At 37.8% G+C, this 20,864-nt stretch overlaps 1 protein-coding gene across 2 annotated transcripts in view; it reads left to right on the top strand.

Moving 5' to 3' along the window:
* KITLG (KIT ligand) overlaps window positions 1-20,864 on the top strand; it is a 124,512-nt gene that overhangs the window by 68,895 nt on the left and 34,753 nt on the right. For both annotated transcript variants that reach the window (XM_074226557.1, XM_074226556.1), the window contains exon 3: window positions 11,324-11,386. In XM_074226557.1, the coding sequence (XP_074082658.1) occupies window positions 11,324-11,386 (63 nt within the window). The remainder of the gene's footprint in view (window positions 1-11,323; window positions 11,387-20,864) is intronic.

Below are 20,864 nucleotides of genomic sequence, written 5' to 3'. Positions count from 1 at the left end.
TTCACTTAACAGAATTTAAATGTCTTGTCCAAGGTTCCAGTGACCCAGGAAGTAAGCACAGAATCAGGAATTAAACTCAAACCCTCTGATCTTAAATCCAACACTTAAAATCACAGAGGTATTGAGAGGTTAACAGATTTACTGATGGTTACATAGTAAATATGGGCCAGAAGGCAAGACTTGAATTCAGGTCTTTCTGACTTGACATTCACTGGGACATTTAATTTCCACTTTGACAAAGTCTGATTCTTTGCATTCATTCTGATATTATTGCTCAGTCCTGGCAGACTCAGTATTCTTGGCAAAGATACTGAAATAGTTTGACATTTTATGCTAAGCCTCTAGTGAGAAGCATGATCTACACTCTGCTTTGAAAAGAAGTAAATTCCATCAATCTAACCCTTCTCCGTCCCCAGCTATCAAATGTCCATTTTTCCATGATCACCAGAATTTTCTTTTCCTATGAAATACCAAGAGAGAAGTTTGATTATTCATTGGATCTGAAGCCGTGGAAGGGACTTTTGAAGTCACTTCCCCAAGGTTCATATAAGTAGTAGCCATATGATTGCAGATTTAGACCAGAAAAAGACCCTGGTCACTATTCAAGACCTCATCTGGGTTTTTCCTGACAAAGATACTGAAGTGGTTTGCCATTTCCTTCTCTAGATCATTTTACCAATGAGGAAACTAAAGCAAACAGGGTTAAATGACTTGCCTAGGGTTAGACAGCTAATCTGCTGTCAGATTTGAGCTTAAAAAGATGAGTACTTCCAGTACTTCAAGAATTAACTAAGTTTCATGGAATTGTGATCCTTCTACATCTGGGGTCTTTTACCTCAGATTCTATAGAGAGTTTGGGGATCCGTGAATTTGGATGGGGAAAGAAGACTTTTATTTTCACTAATTTCTAATTGAAATTTAGTCTTTGCTTCAGGTATTTAAAGATATAATTCTGAGAAGAGATAATGACACACAAAAAAGTGAAGAATCCTGATTTACAAGGTGACCTATTTAAGACAGTCCCTTTAGTCATTTTATCAGCTTCATTTCTTTCAGGAATTCTCTCATGGAAGGAACAAAATGAATACAACTAGAGATCTTGCTCATTTTTGTCCCACAATTAATAATAAGGATTACCTTGGAAAGTAGAGTTCAATAATTTTACAAAACACTCGGTTCTCCAATTTTCAGATCTTGCTTTGTATTATGGTTATTTATGCTTACGGTATTGTGGATTCCATGAGGGCAAGGGCCATGTCTTCTGTAATTGTTGTACGTTCCCAGAAATATCTTCATTCATAGACAATAGTTTCAGTAAATAGACATCACTTTAATGGTTTTTATCAGGAAGAAAAACATGGTGGTTTGCTTTTATCCACACCTTTTTATTCTACTTTGACTCCACAATTTTTAGTTTAATATTTAAAGATGACCCAGAAAACTCTCTTGAAGGGTTTTTTGTACATTTTAAAAAACTATCTATAAAATAATAGTCTCAGTAACCTTGAAAACTGTACTTCATTGACCCAGATGTTTCTGTGGGCAGGAATATTGAGAATATTGAGAGTTGATAGACTCACAGATTTAGAAATGGAAAGAACTTTGAGATCAACTACTCTCATTTTAAAGTTGATTTGAAGTCTGGGAGAGGTTTAACAACTTGCCCAGAATCACACAGCAATCTACCCACTCTATCACAATGCTGAATTAATGACTTCCAAAAAGTTTTAAAAAATGGAATAAAAATATTCTGTATGATTCATAAGGGCTGAGTATCCAATAAACTCTACTAGCCCTCTGGGCAAGGGTGATCTGCAGGAAAATGTATCCTGGTTCCTGACACAGCACTTTTTCTGGTGCTATCATGTCCATTTCAATTTAGATATTCTACCATTCTATAGTGACTAGAGCATAAGTCTTTTTTAATTTTAGAAAGATTTTATTTATTTTGAGTTTTATAATTTTCCTCCCAATCTTGCTTCCCTTCCCCATCCCCCACAGAAGACTGTTAGTCTTTACATTGTTCCCATAGTTTGCGTTGATCTAAGTTGAATGTGATGAGAAAGAAATAATATCATTAAGGAAGAAACATATGGTATGAGATATAGCAGAATTACATTATAAGATAACTTTTTTTTTAAAAAATTAAAAGTAATAGTCTTTGGTCTTTGTTCAAACTTCACAATTCTTTCTCAGGGTACAGATGGCATTCTCCATGGCAAATATCCCCAAATTGTGCCTGATTGTTGCCCTGTTGGTATGAGTGAGTCCATTAAGGTTGATCATCACTCTCACATTGCTGTTAAGGGGGTACAATGTTCTTCTGGTTCTGCTCATCTCGCTCAGCATCAGTTCATGCAAATCCTTTTAGGCTTCCCTGAATTCCCATCCTTCCTAGTTTCTAATAGAACAATAGTGTTCCATCACATACATATACCACAGTTTGTTTAGCCATTCTCCAGTTGATGGGCATTCCCTCAGTTTCCATTTCTTTGCCTTCACAAACAGAGCTGCTATGAACATTTTTGTACAGGTGATGTTTTTACCCTTTTTCTTCATCTCTTCAGGGTACAGACCCAGTAGTGGTATTGCTGGAGCAAAGGGTGTGCACATTTTTGTTGCCTTTTGGACATGATTCCAAATTTCTCTCCAGAAAGGTTAGATGAGTTCACAGCTCCACCAACAATGTATTAGTGTCCCAAATTTCACACATTTCTTCCAACATTATACATTGTCCTTTCTGGTAGAGCATAAGTCTTTTGGGGTGAAGGCTGGAAGTCCTATTTCTCATGTTTCATAATTGTTAGATTTTCAAAACTCCACTAACTTCTGTTGTTTATGGTCTGGTTTTCACCATCATATGCCAGTCTAGTTGAGACAACAGGACTACAGAGTCCCAAGAAGTCTCTTTTTAACTGGATCTTGATCGTTTCCATGATTGGTGGAACTTAGGCTTCAAATTGAGTGTAAGGAGAGACATTGTTCTAGCTTTCCCAATTCTTTTCTTCTTGCTTTCCAAACATATTTTGCTTCAGGGTATAGTAGGAAGCCAAAGGACTTTTGATTGCCAAATGTCTGGTTCTCTATGCTTTCATCTGGGGCTGCCCTGGCACTTTTTGGAGAAGGGCAAATATAGCATCCTTCTGTGTTTTACCAACCATTTTTTTCCTCCATGTTCTTGAGAAAGTATTTTGTTGTTTTGGTTTGTATGTGTATGCATTTTATGTGTTTGTGTGTGTGTGTGTGTGTGTGTCTGCGTGTCTTTTAAACCAGCTCTCCTAAGAGATCTCAAAGGAGAAAACAAATACATTTGGTCATTCAGAGTTAACACTTCATCACAGAATGTGTTTTTGACTGTCTTAGGCTGTCTTCAATCTAACGTGGTTCTAAGATACAGCTCAAATCCAAAGGGCATTTTTGTATTTGGCATTTAAATGACTATTTCTGTTTCTCTAGAATCTGTTTCTTTCATTATTATCATTTTCCTAGAATAGATGGTTGTGAAATATTTGCACCTTATTGATTGCCCAATTAACCCTATCTGTAGTATCCTTTGAGGGGTAGGGAAGTAGGATCTAGAAAAACCTCGCAACTTTTTTGATTTGTGATTTCTTTGTCAATATTTTAAACCTACTTAATCAAGATTTAATTTATGAATCTTCAGCCTGTCTTCCCTTTCTTTCTCTAACCCACTAATTCTGTTCTATCTAAAGTATTACTTTTAAGATGGGTTCTCCTATAATATCATTTAAAACATGTCATCCTTGCCCCTTTAGATGCATCCAAACACCTATCCACACATATACACTTTTATTCTTTCATCACATGCAACATTAAATCCAAATTCCTTTGCCCATTATACTTGATCCTCTGTAACCTATCCCCATCCTAACCTTCCATTATTTCCCACTACTTCCCTCTGACATTGGACAAGTCACTTAACTTTGCTCAGCTTCAGTTTCCTTGTCTGTAAAATAGAAATATTAGAACCCATGTCAGAGAGGTTGTTATGAGAATCAGATGAGATATACTAATTGCTTCACTAACCTTCATGTGTTTTATAAATTTATTATTATTATTATCAACCTTATGTAGTGGCAGACTACTTATCAACTCCTATATTGCTTAAATTTGTATTTTATTGATGTTCTGCTTAGCCAATTTTTACCATCTTCCAAGATCCAGTTCTGCCCTACCTTCCCAAATGACATATCTGAGAGGTTAGATTAATTCTATAAGGTTATATCATTGGGCAGTTAAGAGATTTCAATGGATGGTATGCTGGATTTGGACTCAGGAAGATGGGGGGGTCAGATCCTACCTCAAACATACTAAGTAGCCTTAGGATTCTAGATTAATATAACCTCTATAGCTCTCATTTTCCTCTTTAAAGAGAGTGCCAGACTTGGAGTCAGAAAGACTTATCTCTGAGAGTCTTACTTACTTACTTACTAGGTGTGTGACCCTGAGTAAGTCACTTCATCCAGTTTGCCTCAGTTTCCTCATCTTTAAAATGAACTGGAGAAGGAAATGGCCAACCCGCTCAATATCTCTGCCAAGAAAACCCCAAAAGGGGACACAGAAAATGACTGAAAACTGAACAGCAAAGTGAGGATAGCACCTCACACAGTTGTTATGAAGACCATGTAAGAACATGTGTGTGCACATGCATATCATATAAGAATGCTTATAGGCATAAATACAAATGTATATATGTGCACGTGTCATTTATATGCACAAATATATGCTCACATGTATAACAAATATGTTTCCAAATGCATATTATTGGCACAAATATGAATGCACATGTAGTTATATGAGCACATATGCTTTGCTAGCAGTAGGGAGCTTTTATAAAAGTGCTAAACAGATGTTTGTTGTTATTTGTTTTTCTTTGTTCACCACCCAACATATTGAGAAGGTATTAACTGGTGCTGTGATAATGATGATGATCTTAATAGTTGTCCGATTTTGAAGAAGCCCACACCAGCCAAGTTAATGGCAGTATGGTTTGCACATTATGTTTATCATAGTGAGAGGGATATTGTGCAAAGACATCTTTCTCACTTGCCTTTACCAGAACCATTTCACTCTATACCTGAAACCTTGATTTCCTAAGATCTCTTCTGAATAAGGTGGTGGCAGATCAAAGGAAACATTGGAAATGTGATCACCTAACAGCTATACATTAAACAAACCAATGGGGTCTATGGGAAACCTTCACTCAGAGGGCATCCTGAGGGTCCTTATGCTGGGGCTCTCTTCTGGATGAAAACTCTGCATTCTTCTTTTGAATATTTCATGAATTGGGTCCAGAAAAACCTGATAGATATTAAACTTCAAACTCTGTGAAGTCATGATCAGATCCACTGTGTGAGTCATGAAAGTTCTATATCAGACATTCCTGATTTTTTTTGTTGTTGTTGATGTCTTGGGACCCTTGAGGCAGTGTGGTGAAGCACATTTTGTAAAGACAAAATAATCAGAATTATAAGGAAACGATTATATTGTGATATTTCTCACAAACAATAATTTACAGACTCTACATTACCAGTACCTTTTCTATGTCTTTTTTCTTTATTTTTTGTTAACAAACATTGTTTTGAAAACAAAAGACCTCCGCCACCACCACCACCACCACCAAGCACCTTATTCATTTTGCTCTGCTTTTTCCTTCACACCTATTAAAAACTGAACCAGATTATTGGGATGCAGTGGATTTTTAATTTTCAAATTGTGGTTAGGTTGGGTCTAGATTTGCTTGGGATACCAGTAAAACAGCTTGTGTTCAGAATGCATGTCACTTCTTGTCGTGTTTATTCATCTGGAATAACTTTAATTTTATGCGGCTTGCTCTTAAAGGAATATAGTGTTGCTGATCTGCCTCATATCCAATTCCAGCTTTCACACCTGCAGAGGCATCTACTATGTCTCTGCTGCCAGTGCCTACCCCTGAGCATTGCAAATAAATCAGGGAGTTCCCTTTGTTTTTCAAAGGTGGGGACTGGGATTCTGATGGGGGGGTGGGGAATGATTGTACAAATATGGAGAGAAGTTTGAAGGAGAAGGGAGAAAATTTACCTAGGAAGGGCAGAAGGGTAATGTCAAGGTATCTGTGTTAGGGAAGAAATGAAGGGAGAAGCATCTTCTTAAGATACATCACCATCTGACTTTGAGTCCATGGAATAAGGATAGCACCTACCTCACATGGTTATAAAGACCTTGAAAGAACATATGTGTGCACATGCATACACTACATGTCTATAGACATATATGCAATATATGTAGTGTATATTGTATGTATAATATATTATAAGATGTAATACATACATGCAGAATTATATGCAGAAACATTCTGTGGCTCCCTTTTGCCTCTAATTGTGAGTGTGTGTCTATCTGTCTGTCCCTGTCACCCTTTGACAGTTTGGTGAAATCAATGGCATTCTTCTTAGAATAATGGTTTTATTGCATAATTTTTGAGTACATAATGGTTTAATACAGAAAAGAAAATATATAAGCTCATATTCAAAATTAATTATATTGAAATAGTTACTAAAATATTTTTAAGAGTTGATGTAAAACAGATTCAGGACCCTCTGCTTTAAAATAAAAGATAAACTTCACATTCTGACATTTAAAGTCCATCAGAGCCTAGGTTCAATCTACCTAGTGCTTAATGGAGAGCAAAGAATACAATAGGTGCTTAATATATGCTTTTTGATGGATTGATTGTTTACCTTACTAGTTTACTTCATATCTCAGCAAAATGTTGGTGCTTATTGATGGACTGATCACCTTTCTAACTTATCTCACAGGATAGGTCAAAGAGGCCACTCTTTGACTCATTTCTTTCTTAGGTCTTAGTCACTGAATGGGTGTTGCCTGAAACTTGACCCAACTTAAAAAGTCCAAGGTTTCTTACTGAATCCAGAACCATCTCTTGTAGACCTGATTCATAATCTGGTCACTGGAGAACTGACACACACACACACAAAAAAAAACAACCCAAAAAGAAAATAGAAGTAATAGGGAGCCACAGAATGTTTCTGGAAACTTTCTTGAGTGACCATTCCAGATGTCTCTGGAGGAGAAGGTGAGGCTAGTGACTTTACACAACATCCCCCTCACTTAAGTCCAATTTATTTGCGTGATGTCACCTCTCTGCTGCCATGGTTCTCTTTGAGAATGAAGGACAAACAACAGCAACATGTGTGACCTTTGGCAGTAATGTAAAATAAGTTTTTTTCTAAAAATTTTATTAAATTAAATATTTATTAAATTAAAATTCCCCAAATTATTCCCATTGATGTACCATCAATGTTGTGTTTTTACATCAACCTAAATTTCCTTCATCTCCCACTCATATAACAATTTTTTAAAAAGAGAAAAATAACAAAACCAAACAACTTATTTTTAAAATCTGATATTATTTGTAGTCTTTCATACATGTTGGACTTGCCACTTCTGCGGAGAGGTGTAGGGGAAGATATCTTTTTAGATTTCTTAACTAATCTTATAAAAACTAAAAACATCCAAAACCACTTCATCATCTCAGTCAATTCAGACTTAAAACTTTTAATGTTCTTTCCCCCCCCCCCCCGAATCTCAGTTTCCTCACCTGTAAAATGAGGGGATGGACTAAGTGACCAATAAAACCCCTTCTATACTTTTAAATTTTATGGAGGTTCACAAAAGCTTTTGTTTATGTAGGTTATGTTTCATGTTTATTAGAAATGAAAACATCTTAGTATTATTATGATATAGTTCATAAACCCCAAAAGACTCCTTGAGAGGTCTCTGGACCACACTTTCAGAGCTGCTAGCTTAGAACATTGAGAGGTTGAGTTTCTTTCCCATAGTCACACAGCTAGTATGTGTCAGAGATAATACTTGAACCCAGATCTTACTTGTTCTTTCTACTTCTCTGAGTCTCATGATTTTGTATATGATGACATTAAATGTCAGGGGCAGAATTCACACAGATTTGGGATATTCAAATCCAACAATTAAAATATTAGACCTGTCTGCCATCTTTACTGCTTCTTTGAAGTGGTACTTCCTCCTAAGGAGTGAGGAACACTTTTTCTAAATGTTGAAAGGGATGGAGCCTCTTTCACCAAGATGGAATGAGAAAAGACACTTTAAACCATTGAAGGGGATGGGTTATAGCCCTGGAGCATTATATCCAACAGTGGTGAGGAGAGGGCATGAGAGAATTAAATCATCTGCCCCAGTTATGTATCAAAAAAAGACTCAAACCCAAGTTTCCATGAGTTTGAGGCCATCTTGCTTTCTATGACATCATACTGCACCTCTGCCTTTGAGCATAATAGAAATGTGAGTTAGTATTAAGAGATTGAGGGACCAAAGGTCGGCCGTGAAATGGGGATGTGATGGAAGAGCAGGTTTTGGCAGCAACTGGCAGGAGACACAGGATCTGTTGCTCAGGTCGGCCTCCTTCTGACAGCTCTGGCTTTGAACTAAGTATCCTAACAGGCTGGTGGAGAAGCAGAGTAAGATAGTAAGGGGACTATCTGGGAGGGTTGTCTTGACCAGCAAACATGGGGGGAGGGAGAGAGAGAGAGAGAGAGAGAGAGAGAGAGAGAGAGAGAGAGAGGAAATAAAAGATGACAAAGCCAAGTGGACTAATCCAAGGCCCAACAGGGCAAAGCCACTTGTTTTACTAAAACTGGCATCAGATCAAATGAGCTAATATGAAACTGCCAAAGTTTTCAATGTTCTCAGCTTGAACGGACACTTCATCTCATTTTTATTCTCTCTTACCTCCTCTATCCTCCCTCCCCCAACCCCCTTCCTTTGCCAGGTTTTACTGCCCAAAGCTCTTGCAATAAGTTTGTCAGAAAGGGTATGGAGTTGGCAAGCAACAAAAACTTTTTTTAAAAACAATCAGAGTTGTAGAAAACAAAGGAGCAATTCCATGGTGCTGGGAAAAGACTGCAGGATTTGGAGTCAGACAACCCGAGTCCAAATGCTATCTTTACTACCTACTAACCTGTGCCACCTTAGAAAAAGGCCTGAATCTGAATTATAAAATGATGTCATTTTACTGGATGATCTCTAGGATCTCTTGCAGTTCCCAGTGTGATCCCATATACTCTCTTGACTCTCTTACCTTCTTTCCTTCTCTCTCTCTCTCTCTCTCTCTCTCTCTCTCTCTCTCTCTCTCTCCTTTCTTTCTCTCTTGCTTTTTTCCTTTTTAATTTCTTTCCCCTCCATTTCTTTCTTCCTACCTTGAAAAAAATTATTTTAGTATTTACACCCCATTTAGTCCCTGATATGCCATCTGTCCCAGCTGTTGCCTCCCTTTTCACTTAAAGGGGGGTAGGGGTGGATTTAAGCAAAATCAACCAACACAGTAGACGATTTGTGAAAAAAAAGTCATGCTATGTTCTTTGTGGCCGAGATTGGGCATTATATTTAATCAGAATACACTTGCCTTCCCTTATTTGTCTTTATATTATTGTTGTGGCAGTTGGAGGGTGGAATAGACTTGAATCATGAAGACCTGAACTCATATCCTGCCTCAGGCAACTTGCTGGCCAGGTGATCCTGGGCAAGTCACTTATCTTCTGTCTGCCTCAGTTTCCTCCCTTGTAACATGTGGATAATAATAGCACCTAAAGTTGATATGAGGATCAAATGAGAGAATATTTATAAAACACCCCAAAATGCTTGCCACTGTAATTATGTTGTCTTGGTTTCTTCTTTCTTCCCTGCATCAGATCAAGATTTTTTTTTTCCGGAATTTTAGGCTTAAGTGAACACAGAAATCAGGAAGGAAGAAAATTCATTTTTATTCATGTAACAACTGGGAATTTTCTGTAACAGCACATTTGAGGATATGGAGAGGGAATGTATACCTCTTTAATGCAGCAAATGGTCTGCGGAGATAATTGTCAATTTGATTAGGAAAAAAGAAAGCTTGATGCAACCCACCACAGTTCAGAGCAATAGAGTAAACACAATTTATCAATGGGTTAGACACGTATTAAGCACCTGCCTGTATGCCTGTGGCATAGTGGACAAAGAGTGTGACTGCATGACACTGGGCAAGTCATCTGGCCAATACACCTAACACCACAAACCAGCAGTATTTTTTTATGACAGACTTTCCTCTATTGTATTCAAACCTGTGTAAATTGAGGTGGGGGTAGATAGGGAAGGCAAGAAAAAATAAATTAACATGATCATTTTGTTGTATATTTGGAGAGAGTAGTAAGTTGGACTTGGTAGATTTATAATTTCATGTGCAATTATCTTTTTTATTATTGCACTGTTATAGAATTACTTGTTTAATTCTCTGAATTGAAAATAAGAGAATTTTTTAAAAATTAGTTTAATTAAAAAAATTAAATTTATCAATCTGGAAAACCTGGGTTCACATCTTGAATCTAAAACAAAGTGTCTGTGTGACCTTGGGCAAGTCACCTAACCTCAATCCTATGAACCGTTCTTTTAAATCTATCTATAAGTGGCAGGGTAGGAGCTCATATTGGTAGATGGGCCTCCTATACCAATAAAATCACAAATCTTGTTATAAAGGAATATAACAAGCAATTTTAGAAAGTTTTACTTTAAAGTTCCAATGAAGGAACAAAGTAGAAAAATGGGACGCTGATGATTGTCCACTCTTCTTTTTACTGGAACCTGAGTTTTTCAGTCCTCCAGATGGTGGATGGTATTTCAATTCTTTCCCACTATCTCCACACTCAATGTTAAATGTCTATTGACAGAAACTTGATTTTTCTAGGGTAATTAAATTTCTTTTTAAAAAAAAATACCTTTGTCTGAAAAAAAAGAAACCCGTTTTCCTTCAAAACTCAGTTTACTCACCATCTTCTACAAAAAAACTTCATCCTCCTCCCCGCCACCCTCACTCCTTTGTACTTCCTAGCTCTACCGTTTATTGTATTTTTTGTGTGTATGCAATATTTCTTCTGATAAACTCCTTAAGGGTAGGAAGAGACAGAACTTCTTTTCTTTTACCATCATATTCCCATTGCCTGACACCTAGTACAAATAATGACTTCTGAAATGGGCATGTACATTCAAATTGGCATTATTTGAAGTTATTGTGTAAAATATGGCCATTGGTTCCAGCCCAATGGAAATGTGCTTGCATAGATTCGAATAATGGGATAATTTCAAGGATTCAAATACTTGTTGGTTGATCAAATATCATATCCTATGCTGAAGAAAATACCACAAATCAATAGTAATATTTTTTCAATGAGAGGTTTCTCTTGACATTGTTCAAATTATTTTCTTTCTTTCTTTTTTTTTTTTTGTTTTGTTTCTGCAGGTGGCAAATCTTCCGAATGACTATATGATAACTCTTAACTATGTCCCCGGGATGGAATTCTTGGTACGTATTTATTACATGTTACCTTACAGCAGCCACTAGAAGTGAGGGGTTTTGTCATTTTCTGTTGTAAAAGTTTCTGTGACTAAGTTTTGTTAATTTTCAGGATTTAATGAAAGGCATCTTTGCCGTTTCCTTCCTTCATTTATGTAATGGCTTTTCCTCCCTCCTTCTCTTCCTCTCTTCCATCTTTCCTTTTTTCCTCCCTCCTTCTTTTCCTCCCTTCCTCTCTCCCTCTCTCCTTCCCTCCCTTCCCTCCCTTCCTTCCTTGCTTCTTTCTCTTACTCAACCTTCCTTCCTTCCTCTTTCTTCTTCCCTCTCTCCATACCTCCCTGTTACTTCCTTTGTTCCTTCCTTCTCTCTTTTCCTCTCTCCCCTTCCTTCTTTCTTGCTCTTGTTTCTTTCCCTTTCTCTCTCTTATTTCCTTCCTCCCCTTTCCTTTTCTACCTCCTTCCCTCCCTCTCCCTTCCTTCCACCCTCCCTCCCTTTCCTCCTTCTTTCTTTTCTTTTTTCTCTTCCTCCATTTTCCTTCCTTCCTTCCTCCCTCCCTTTCTCTTTCCCTTTCTCTCTCTTATTTCCTTCATCCCTTTTCATTTCCTACACCCTTCCCTCCCTCCCTCCCTTCCTTCCCTCTCTCCCTCCTCTGTTTTCTTTCTCCAAACCTCTATCTATCCAAACCATCCATCTACCCATTTATTTATTTAGCTGGTACTTTCCCCCAAACTTCTGTTATCAGTGTCTAGGCAGTGTGACATAGTGAATAGAGAGTTTTCTCAGAGCTGGGAAGACTGGGTGCTAGCCCTGCCTCTGATTGTGTGCCCCTGGGCAAGTCACAGATGCTCTCAGTGCTCTAGGTAGCTCTGAGCTGCCAAGTAGGTTTTGTTTTATAAAGATAGATGGGAATAAACTTTTATTGATCACCTAGTCTGTGTTAGGACATCTCCATTCCAAATGTATATATGGACTATTTGTGCCTCATCTGTGGTAGAGCCTTCCAAACTGGTATTGGTCTAATCAGCCACAGTCAGACACAGTCAGATCCCAGAATAGTGATGTCATTTTGGTCCTCTTTGAGAATGAAGAACAACCAGCCAACTATGGGTTAGGAATTGTGACACTTAACACTTTTACAAAGATTATCTTATTTGATCCTTATAACAATCAAACTCTAAGAGGTAGGTACTATTATGTTTCCCCATTTTATAGGTAAGGAAACTGAGACAAACTGAAATTAAAGTGTCTTGACATACAGCTAGTAAGGAAAGGTCTGAGGCTAAATTTGAACTCAGGCCTTCCTTACTCTATCCACTGTACTTTAACTCTCTTTTTGTAGCTCCCTTAATGAAACTACAAGTCTATCCCTATCCTGTATGTAACCCCCATATCATGAATACAATCAAATTATTTTAAAGTGTTACTTTTTGAGGTGAAAGAATGATGATCTTCTATATTGTTTTCCTTAAGCAAATAATTTTTGAGCTTGAAAACTTAGAATTTTTTTTTCACATCTTTAAAGTACAAAATTCTTTTTTTTTTTTTTTTGGATTTTTGCAAGGCAATGGGGTTAAGTGACTTGCCTAAGGTCACATGACTAAGTATTAAGTGTCTGAGGCCACATTTGAACCTGACTCCAGGGGTGGTGTTCTACCCACTGTACCCCCTAACGAGCCCCCTAAAGTGCAAAATTCTAATAAAACTTGATTCCCAGTGTGTCTTGAGAAAATATCTCTTGAAATGAGATGATCATAGATACATGTTTTCATATTAAATTTTTTTGTTTTTGTTTTTGAAGGTATTCTCATAAGCAGATGGTTTTTTTTTCTGGTTTGTTTAGCTTCCTATTTAATTACTGAAATGAGAAATATTTTTCTCCCCCCCCTCACCAAAAACACATGCTATATAATCAGTCCTATTCATGGTGGTCATTTCCCTCTAGTAAACACATTAATTCATTCATTCAACAAATACTTAGTGAACATCTTTTACAGTCCATTCCTTGGTTCTGTGGAACCCGACCTGTTGTCACCTAGCACAGGGTAATGATAAATGTCTAATGAATACTTGAACTGATTTGAACTTTATTTTTGCATAACAATTAAGACTGGGGTCAGTTGCTGTCTCCCCTTCCCACCCCCACCCCCACCTCCCCCAAATGCTTTCAAGGAAGTCATTTCCAGAGCATTTTAAGTACCACCTCTCCTGGAAAAAAAGCCTGTTTATTTCCCATAATAGACATTTTTGGAGTGAACTTTGTAGTGGTTCAGAGAACCCTGATGCAGAGGCCATGGAGGTCTCCATTGCCACTTGGAATTGTCCCTGTGAGTTACCCAGTCTTATATCCTTAGAATTATTTCTTAGAATATTCTGATTGTATGGTTAAGGAGTTTTTCCCTTTTTATCCCTTTTAGATGTCCCTTTCCTCTGTCATGATTGGGGAAGGGGTAATGATTACCTATGATTAGTTATGCAGTTTTTATGCTTTGGTTCTTTGATTGGTCTAGAATTTATGGTGAATCATGTTACTTGAAACTGTATTAAAAGTGTTCCATACCTGCAGCTATCACTTGGGTTATCTGCACGAAGGCACAGTTGGTTCCAAGCTCTACCTGATCCTCCCTCCCTTCTTTTCCTCCCTCCATTCCCTCCTATCCTTTTTCCCCTTCCTTCCTTCCTTCCTCCCTCCCTTCTTTCCTTCCTTCCTCCCTTCCTTCCTCCTTTCCTCCCTCCCTTCCTTCCATCCTTCCTTCCTTCCTTCCTTCCTTCCTTCCTTCCTTCCTTCCTTCCTTCCTTCCTCCCTTCCTCCCTTCCTTCCTCCCTTCCTTCCCTCCTCCCTCCCTCCTTCCTTTCCTCCATCCCTCCCTCCTTCCTTCCAACCTCACTTCTTTATATATCCTAGATTTTGAGAATCCTAGAGCTGCAGTTGATTTTCTAGCTAACATAGCACATGCTTCTTCTTTGTATATTTTACCTAAAACCAACATAATTTAATGCATTAGTGGAGAGTGTGGTGATTTGTTCCATGGTTATCTCTGTAAACTGAGAAGTGTCATACAGACTGAAACGAACCATTACTTTAAATTCTTTTGAGAGTTTTAAGTCATTTAGGAACAATTTAGGACCTCAGAGGAGTAATGTAAACCTACAAGTCTGAGAGTGGTACTTGACCTCCCTGCCTGTTGACCATACTTCCAGTGACGTGACTGTGGTTGGTGGTAAACCAACCACCTGGTTGGTAATTGGTGGTATGACAATAGTACGGCAGAGAACAATCTATTCTATATGACTTTGGGCTGGAATAAAAGTATGATTCTTCCCTTTGTTTCAGAATGGTAGCATTTGCCATATTGGTTGGGATTTTTCTAGACCCTCCCGGTTGAAAAGTCATTCAGGGCTTCAATTCTCTAAGGTCAGGTGAAAAGACAATTGAACTAAAAGTCAGGAAACTTGGGTTAAAATGCTGCCTTGCATATGTAATAATTTTGTGATCTTGAGGAAGTTCCCGCCCCATTTACCTCAGTTTATTCAGACAGATTATTCAGAACAGATTTCTAAGGAAAAGCCTGAATCCCAGCAACCCAATTCCTGAGAGGACAACCTCAGAAACACTGCTTGCGAATTATCTATCAGATTCCCTCCCAAATAGCAGGCTCTGAGCATCCTGTTAATATGAAACATCTGTGTTTAAGCCTAACCATAATTACCAGTCCTACTTAAATGATTATGAACCAGATTGCTGCCAGAAAGCTAATGGTTTCCTTTAACTTTCCAACTGTTCTCCTTTTTTCTTTTTTGTAATCAGCCTTCTATATGAATATGAGGGAGAAAACATGTGAATTGATGCCCAGGCCTCTGAACAGTAGGCACTTGGGAGATAATTGTTTGGTGATGGTTATTTGTGTGACACATCTGGATTTCATCCACCAGTTGTCAAGTGAGGTCAAAGTCTCAGAAGCGTTCAGAAGTTGATTCTTCCTTTTTTGAACACTAAAAGGATTCCTTTCGAGTTTAGTTGAACCAAACTCTAGGGGAATTTGGGAGAACAGAAGTAAAAGAAAGTTGGACCAAAAGTGATTTTGTGAAATGCTACCCGCTTTTACTTGTAAAGCTAGTGGACCTTCTGTTCACAAGGTCACATCCTCACCTGGGAATATAGCAATCACTTCCCCATTCACGGGTCTCATTTTTCCCTTTAGTAAAACAGAGAGAAGGGAATTTGATGACCTCTAAGGTGTCTAGAGACAATGAGGTGGCTCAGTGGATAGAGTCTTGGAGTTTTGAAGATTTGGTTCAAATCTGGCCTCAAACACTGACTAGCTCTGTGACCTCTGGCCAAGTCACTCAGTCTCTTTTTGCCTTAATCTACTGGGGAAGAAAATGGAAAACCACTCCAGTACTTTTGCAGCATTGACAGGTTTTGGTCATAAGGTCACAGAGAGTTAGACACAGCTGAGTAACTGAACAAGAAGCTCTAAGATCTCCGACCCATTATCTATCATCTCAATTCTGGGCTACTGAAATCTCTCGCTACCTCCCTTACCTCAAATCTTTTTATAACAACACTTTCAACATGAAGTTATCCAATTTCCCTGTATCCCTGTTATCTAGAGGATAAAGATCCAAATTCAATCAAGCATTCGACGTTCTCAAAATCTCATCCCATCCTAACTCATTTCCTATTTTTGGCCACCCCAAACCCCTATTCTCGACTCATGTCTTATGGTTATTTAGATATTGTTTCACTTGCTCCCAATTTTAAAATGGTTTTGTCCTAGCCTGGAATATTTTCTTGTCTAGATATTTCCATAGTTTCCTAGAATTCAATTCTAGAGCTGCAGATTCAGAGATTAGCTCTTTTCCTTAAACCCCATATCTACCAGGAAGCCCAGAGCCAGCCCATGAGCCCCTATGGTGCTTATGGCCCATTCGCAGTCAGATGCTGCCTTCCGTAACTACCTACCTGTTTAATAGATGAAATCTCCAAATAGTTGACAATGTAAGGGTCATAGAAAATCCTGGATGTACCTGTAATCCAGCTTCTGGGGCATACCGAGGCTGGTAGATGCTAAGCATGCCAGTCATGCTTATTGACTGAATAACTAACTTATTGTTTTAAACATTCTTAAATGTAACCTAGTGGATTGCCTACAGAGGGACCCAGGTTGAAAACAGAGCAGGTCGAAGTATCCATGCCTTTGAGTAGTGGAACTGAGCCCTTGAAAAGCTTTTGGGCTTGGTTGAGATGGGGAGATCTAGTTTTTAAAGAGACCTGGACTTTAATCCTGATTCTCTATACAAGCTATCTGATACTAGGCAAATGGTTTGAAATTGTCCTTTGCCTCAGTTTCCTCATCTGTCAAAGAGGGATATTCATAATGGGGTCAAATGGCTTGCCCAAGGCCACACAGCTAGGTAATTATTAAGTGTCTGAGGCTGGATTTGAACTCAGGTACTCCTGACTCCAGGGCCCAGTGCTCTATCCACTGCACCACCTAGCTGCCCCTGATATTCATATTTTAATAATAATTAATTTCTATTATTTTCCTTCTTTCTCAGCATAATCCAGTCAAATTTCTTTGACTTTCAAACCTCCTTCAAAGGGGTTTGAAGGGGACACCTTATGTTAAAAGCCTTTCCTAACCTGCCTCCCTTCTTCCTAGCAATTGTTACAGTTTCCCCCTCTGTGAATTTTCTTGTATTTATATTTCTATGTAGATATACTATCAAATAGAGTATATGCCTTCTAAAGCCAGGTACTATTACATTTAGAATCCTGGTACCTGACCAAACTCCTTGTGAATGGTAGCTGCCGAATAACTGCTTGTGTAATACTCCAAGAGAACTCTGAAGGACAAATAATGAAAAATGATAGTCATTTTTGAGAAAGAATTGAATGCAGATCAAAGCAGATTTTTTCATTACTTTATTTTTCTTGGATTTTTTTGTTTCTGTTTTCTTTCATAACATGACTAATATAGAAATATGCTTTGCATGACAGCACAATTTGCTTGCCTTCTCAATGGAGGGAGAAGAAGGAGGGAGGGAGAGAATTTGAACTCAAATGAAAAAAAAAGCCAATGTTAAAAATTGTTTTTCTTTGTAATTGGGGAAGAGCTAAAATTTTAAATAAGAATGTATAACTGTATTGGACAACTTCCCCCCGTAGGATTGTGAGTAAAGTGCTTTGTAGACCTGAAAGTAATATAGAAATGCGTGGCTTATTATTGTTATTTTATGTGTTGTTGTTCTTTAGTTATTTCAATCATATCTGCCTCTCTGTGACCCCCATTTGAGGTTTTCTTGGCAAAGATAATTTCCTTTTTGTTTCTCCAGCTCATTTTACATATGAGGAAACTGAGGCAAATAGGGTTAAGTAACTTGCTCAGGGTCACTCAGCTAGCAAGTGTCTGAAACCAGAGTTGAATTCATGAAGATGAGTCAAAATATTTCAGTCTATCCCTTTTGCCACTCAGTTGCCTATAATTTTATGTAGATTCCCTTTAATTTCTTTTCCATAGTACCTAGAATGATGCCATCTATAGTGTTCCGTCATAATGATTATGGCTTACACTGGCCTCTTTGTCCTTTTAACAAGTAAGGCCATCCCCATATTAGAGATTAATACAGTGTGGTTCATGAGTATTAAATATCTTCCCAAAGTCACATCAATCTTCAGTAGTGATTTCAGCTCTTAGCTTCTGGCTTCAAATCCATTGTTCTTTTCTCTGAATAATAATTGGAAATGGTGTTGCATCTATCTTCACAGCGTAACGTAGTTTCTTGAACAGTGTAGACAGTTAATAATTCTTTTGAACTGAGAGGCCAACATTGTGGAATAAAAAGAATACTGGGGTTGGAACTCAACACGGCCACTTAATTCCAGTGGGACCTTGGGCAAGTCATTGGATTTCTCTGGGCCTCAGGTTTTGTTTAACTATAAAACACGAGGGTTAGTCTAAATGGCCTCACTGTGCTTTGACATTTAAGGGTCAGGGCCGGATCTCCCAAACTTGCCTTCTCATTGAAGGTCAGAGCATTTTGTAAATGTGCTCCTGGGTCAGAGCCAGGATTTAAAACTAGATCTTTTTGATTCAATTTCAGTATTAGTTTGTTATTGCTTGAATTAAATAATTTCTAATATTTCTTATTTTTTCATTTTCCCCTCTTTTTTATTATTTCCAATAGAGAAAGAAAACTCTTAAAATTGATTTGTTCAGTTTGAAAGAAAAATAGTTTTGGAATCCAGAGACTCCAAATAAATCTTGATTCTTTTGATTATTTTCTGTGTGTCTTTGCAGGAAGTCTCTTACCTTTTCTGGGCCTCAGTTTCTTAATCTGTAAAATAAGGTTGTTAGAGTAAATACTCTCTAAGGTCCTTTCCACTTTTATGTGTGTGATACTATTTTTGGTAGAACTCTTTCTTGTACATTCGACTGTCATGACCCAAAAATATTGTTTAGGGAGAAGATGAAAATAAATCCTTACATAACTCAAATATCCCTGAGGAAATGATGTCTTCCAGATGGAGACACCAACTCTGTGATGTGATCAGAGAATGCTAGGATCTGCAGAATGCTTTTATTTATATAGTCTATATTATGATATTGAGAGGGCTGGGGAGAGAGAGACCTTGGTATCCAAAACATTTTTCGGTGCTTTTCTTATTGAATAAGGAATGAATTGAGCAAAAGAAGCCAAGGTCATTTGTGGCAGTTGTTAGGATTGTAACAGAAGGGTTAGAAGGGACCCTAGAAACCACTGAGCCCAACTTCACCATTTTACAGTTGGGAAAATGAGACCCAAAGGAAATAAATGACCTGCCAAATAAGATAGAGGTTATAGGTTCACAAATAAGAGACAAGTTAAGAAGCTTTTGACTAAGCCAATGTTCACTACATCTGTGTGAGACAGGATAAAGCCCTAGACTTGGAGAAAAGAAAACCTGAGTTCAAATCTGACCTAAGACACTTACTAGCTATGTGACCCTGGGCAAGTCATTTAACCCTGTTTGCCTCAGTTTCCTCATTTATAAAATGAGCTAGAGAAGGGAATGACAAAGTACATTAGTATCTTTGTCAAAAAAATCTCAAGGGGCAACTAGGTGGTGCAGTGGATAAAGCACCGGCCCTGGAGTCAAGGGTACCTGGGTTCAAATCTGGTCTCAGACACTTAATAATTACCTAGCTGTGTGGCCTTGGGCAAGTCACTTAACCTCGTTTGCCTTGCAAAAAAAAAAAAATCTCAAAAGGGGCCATGACTGAAATGATGGAGCAATGACTCTTTCATTAACTAGTTTTTGTTGCTATACTTTTGGAATGGCCTCACTCTGTGTTTACATAATCATGGGTTAATGAAATTGAGACTAAAAGGACCATTTCCATTATTTGGAAACCCTCTTAGTGAAGGATCAGGATTTGCATATCTACATCTCTCAGGGTAAGATGGGCATATAGGCAAGCTGCAGGAAAAGAAACATTTCTCATCTTTTTTTTTTTTCAAGACAATGGGGTTAAGTGACTTGCCTAAGGCCACACAGCTAGATCTATGTCTGAGCCTGGATTTGAACTCAGGTACTCCTGACTCCAGGGCCAGTGCTCTATCCACTATACCACCTAGCTGCCCGTATCTTTTCTAATTTCATTAGTCTTGCATATGTAGTGAGTGGAAAAGGCTTTGAGAGTCAGTTACCTGGAGGTCCGGACCTGACTCTGTCACAATTGTATTATATGTGATTCTGGACAAGTCATTAAGTCTGAGTTTCCTAACTGTAAAGCTGCAATTCTTTACTTTTTGGTCTTAGAACTTCTCTATACTCTTAAAAATTATTGAAAACCCCAAGGAGCTTTTGTTTATGTGGGAATATAAAAATTTACCACATTAGAAATCGAAACCGATGCATTTTTTAAAAATAACAAACCCATTGCAGGTTAACATAAATAACACATTTCTATGAAAAATGACTATTTTCCAAAAAAAAAAAATTACTGAGAAGAGTGATATTGCCCTACATATTTTTGTAAATATCTTTAATATCTGCCATATTAGAAGACAGTTGGATTTGTATATCTGCTTCTGCATTCAATCTGTTGTGATATGTTGTCTTAGTTGAAGTATATGAAAAAATCTGGCCTCCCTCAGAAATAGTTAGGGAGGTAGAATCATTTTAAAAAAGGGAAATAAATTTTAACATTATTATGAAGAGACAGCCAGGTGCTGAAATGGATAGAGTACTGAGCCTAGAGTCAGAAAGACATTTTCAGGGCTCAAATCCAGCTTCAGACACTTACTGGTTGTATGACCTTGGACAGGTCCCTTAAACCTGTTTACTTCAGTTTTCTCATCTGTAAAATGAGCTAGAGAAGGAAATGGTAAATCACTCTAGTATCTTTGCAAAGAAAATCCTAAATTTTGTCACAAAGAGTCAGTTAAGACTGAAATCAAATTACTGTGAAAGTAGTTTTGACCTTGGGTTCCTCCTGAAAAG

Source organism: Macrotis lagotis, chromosome 2 (genome assembly GCF_037893015.1).
Source record: "Macrotis lagotis isolate mMagLag1 chromosome 2, bilby.v1.9.chrom.fasta, whole genome shotgun sequence".
Lineage (NCBI taxonomy): Eukaryota > Metazoa > Chordata > Mammalia > Peramelemorphia > Peramelidae > Macrotis > Macrotis lagotis.
This window is presented reverse-complemented; position numbering and strand designations above follow the sequence as displayed.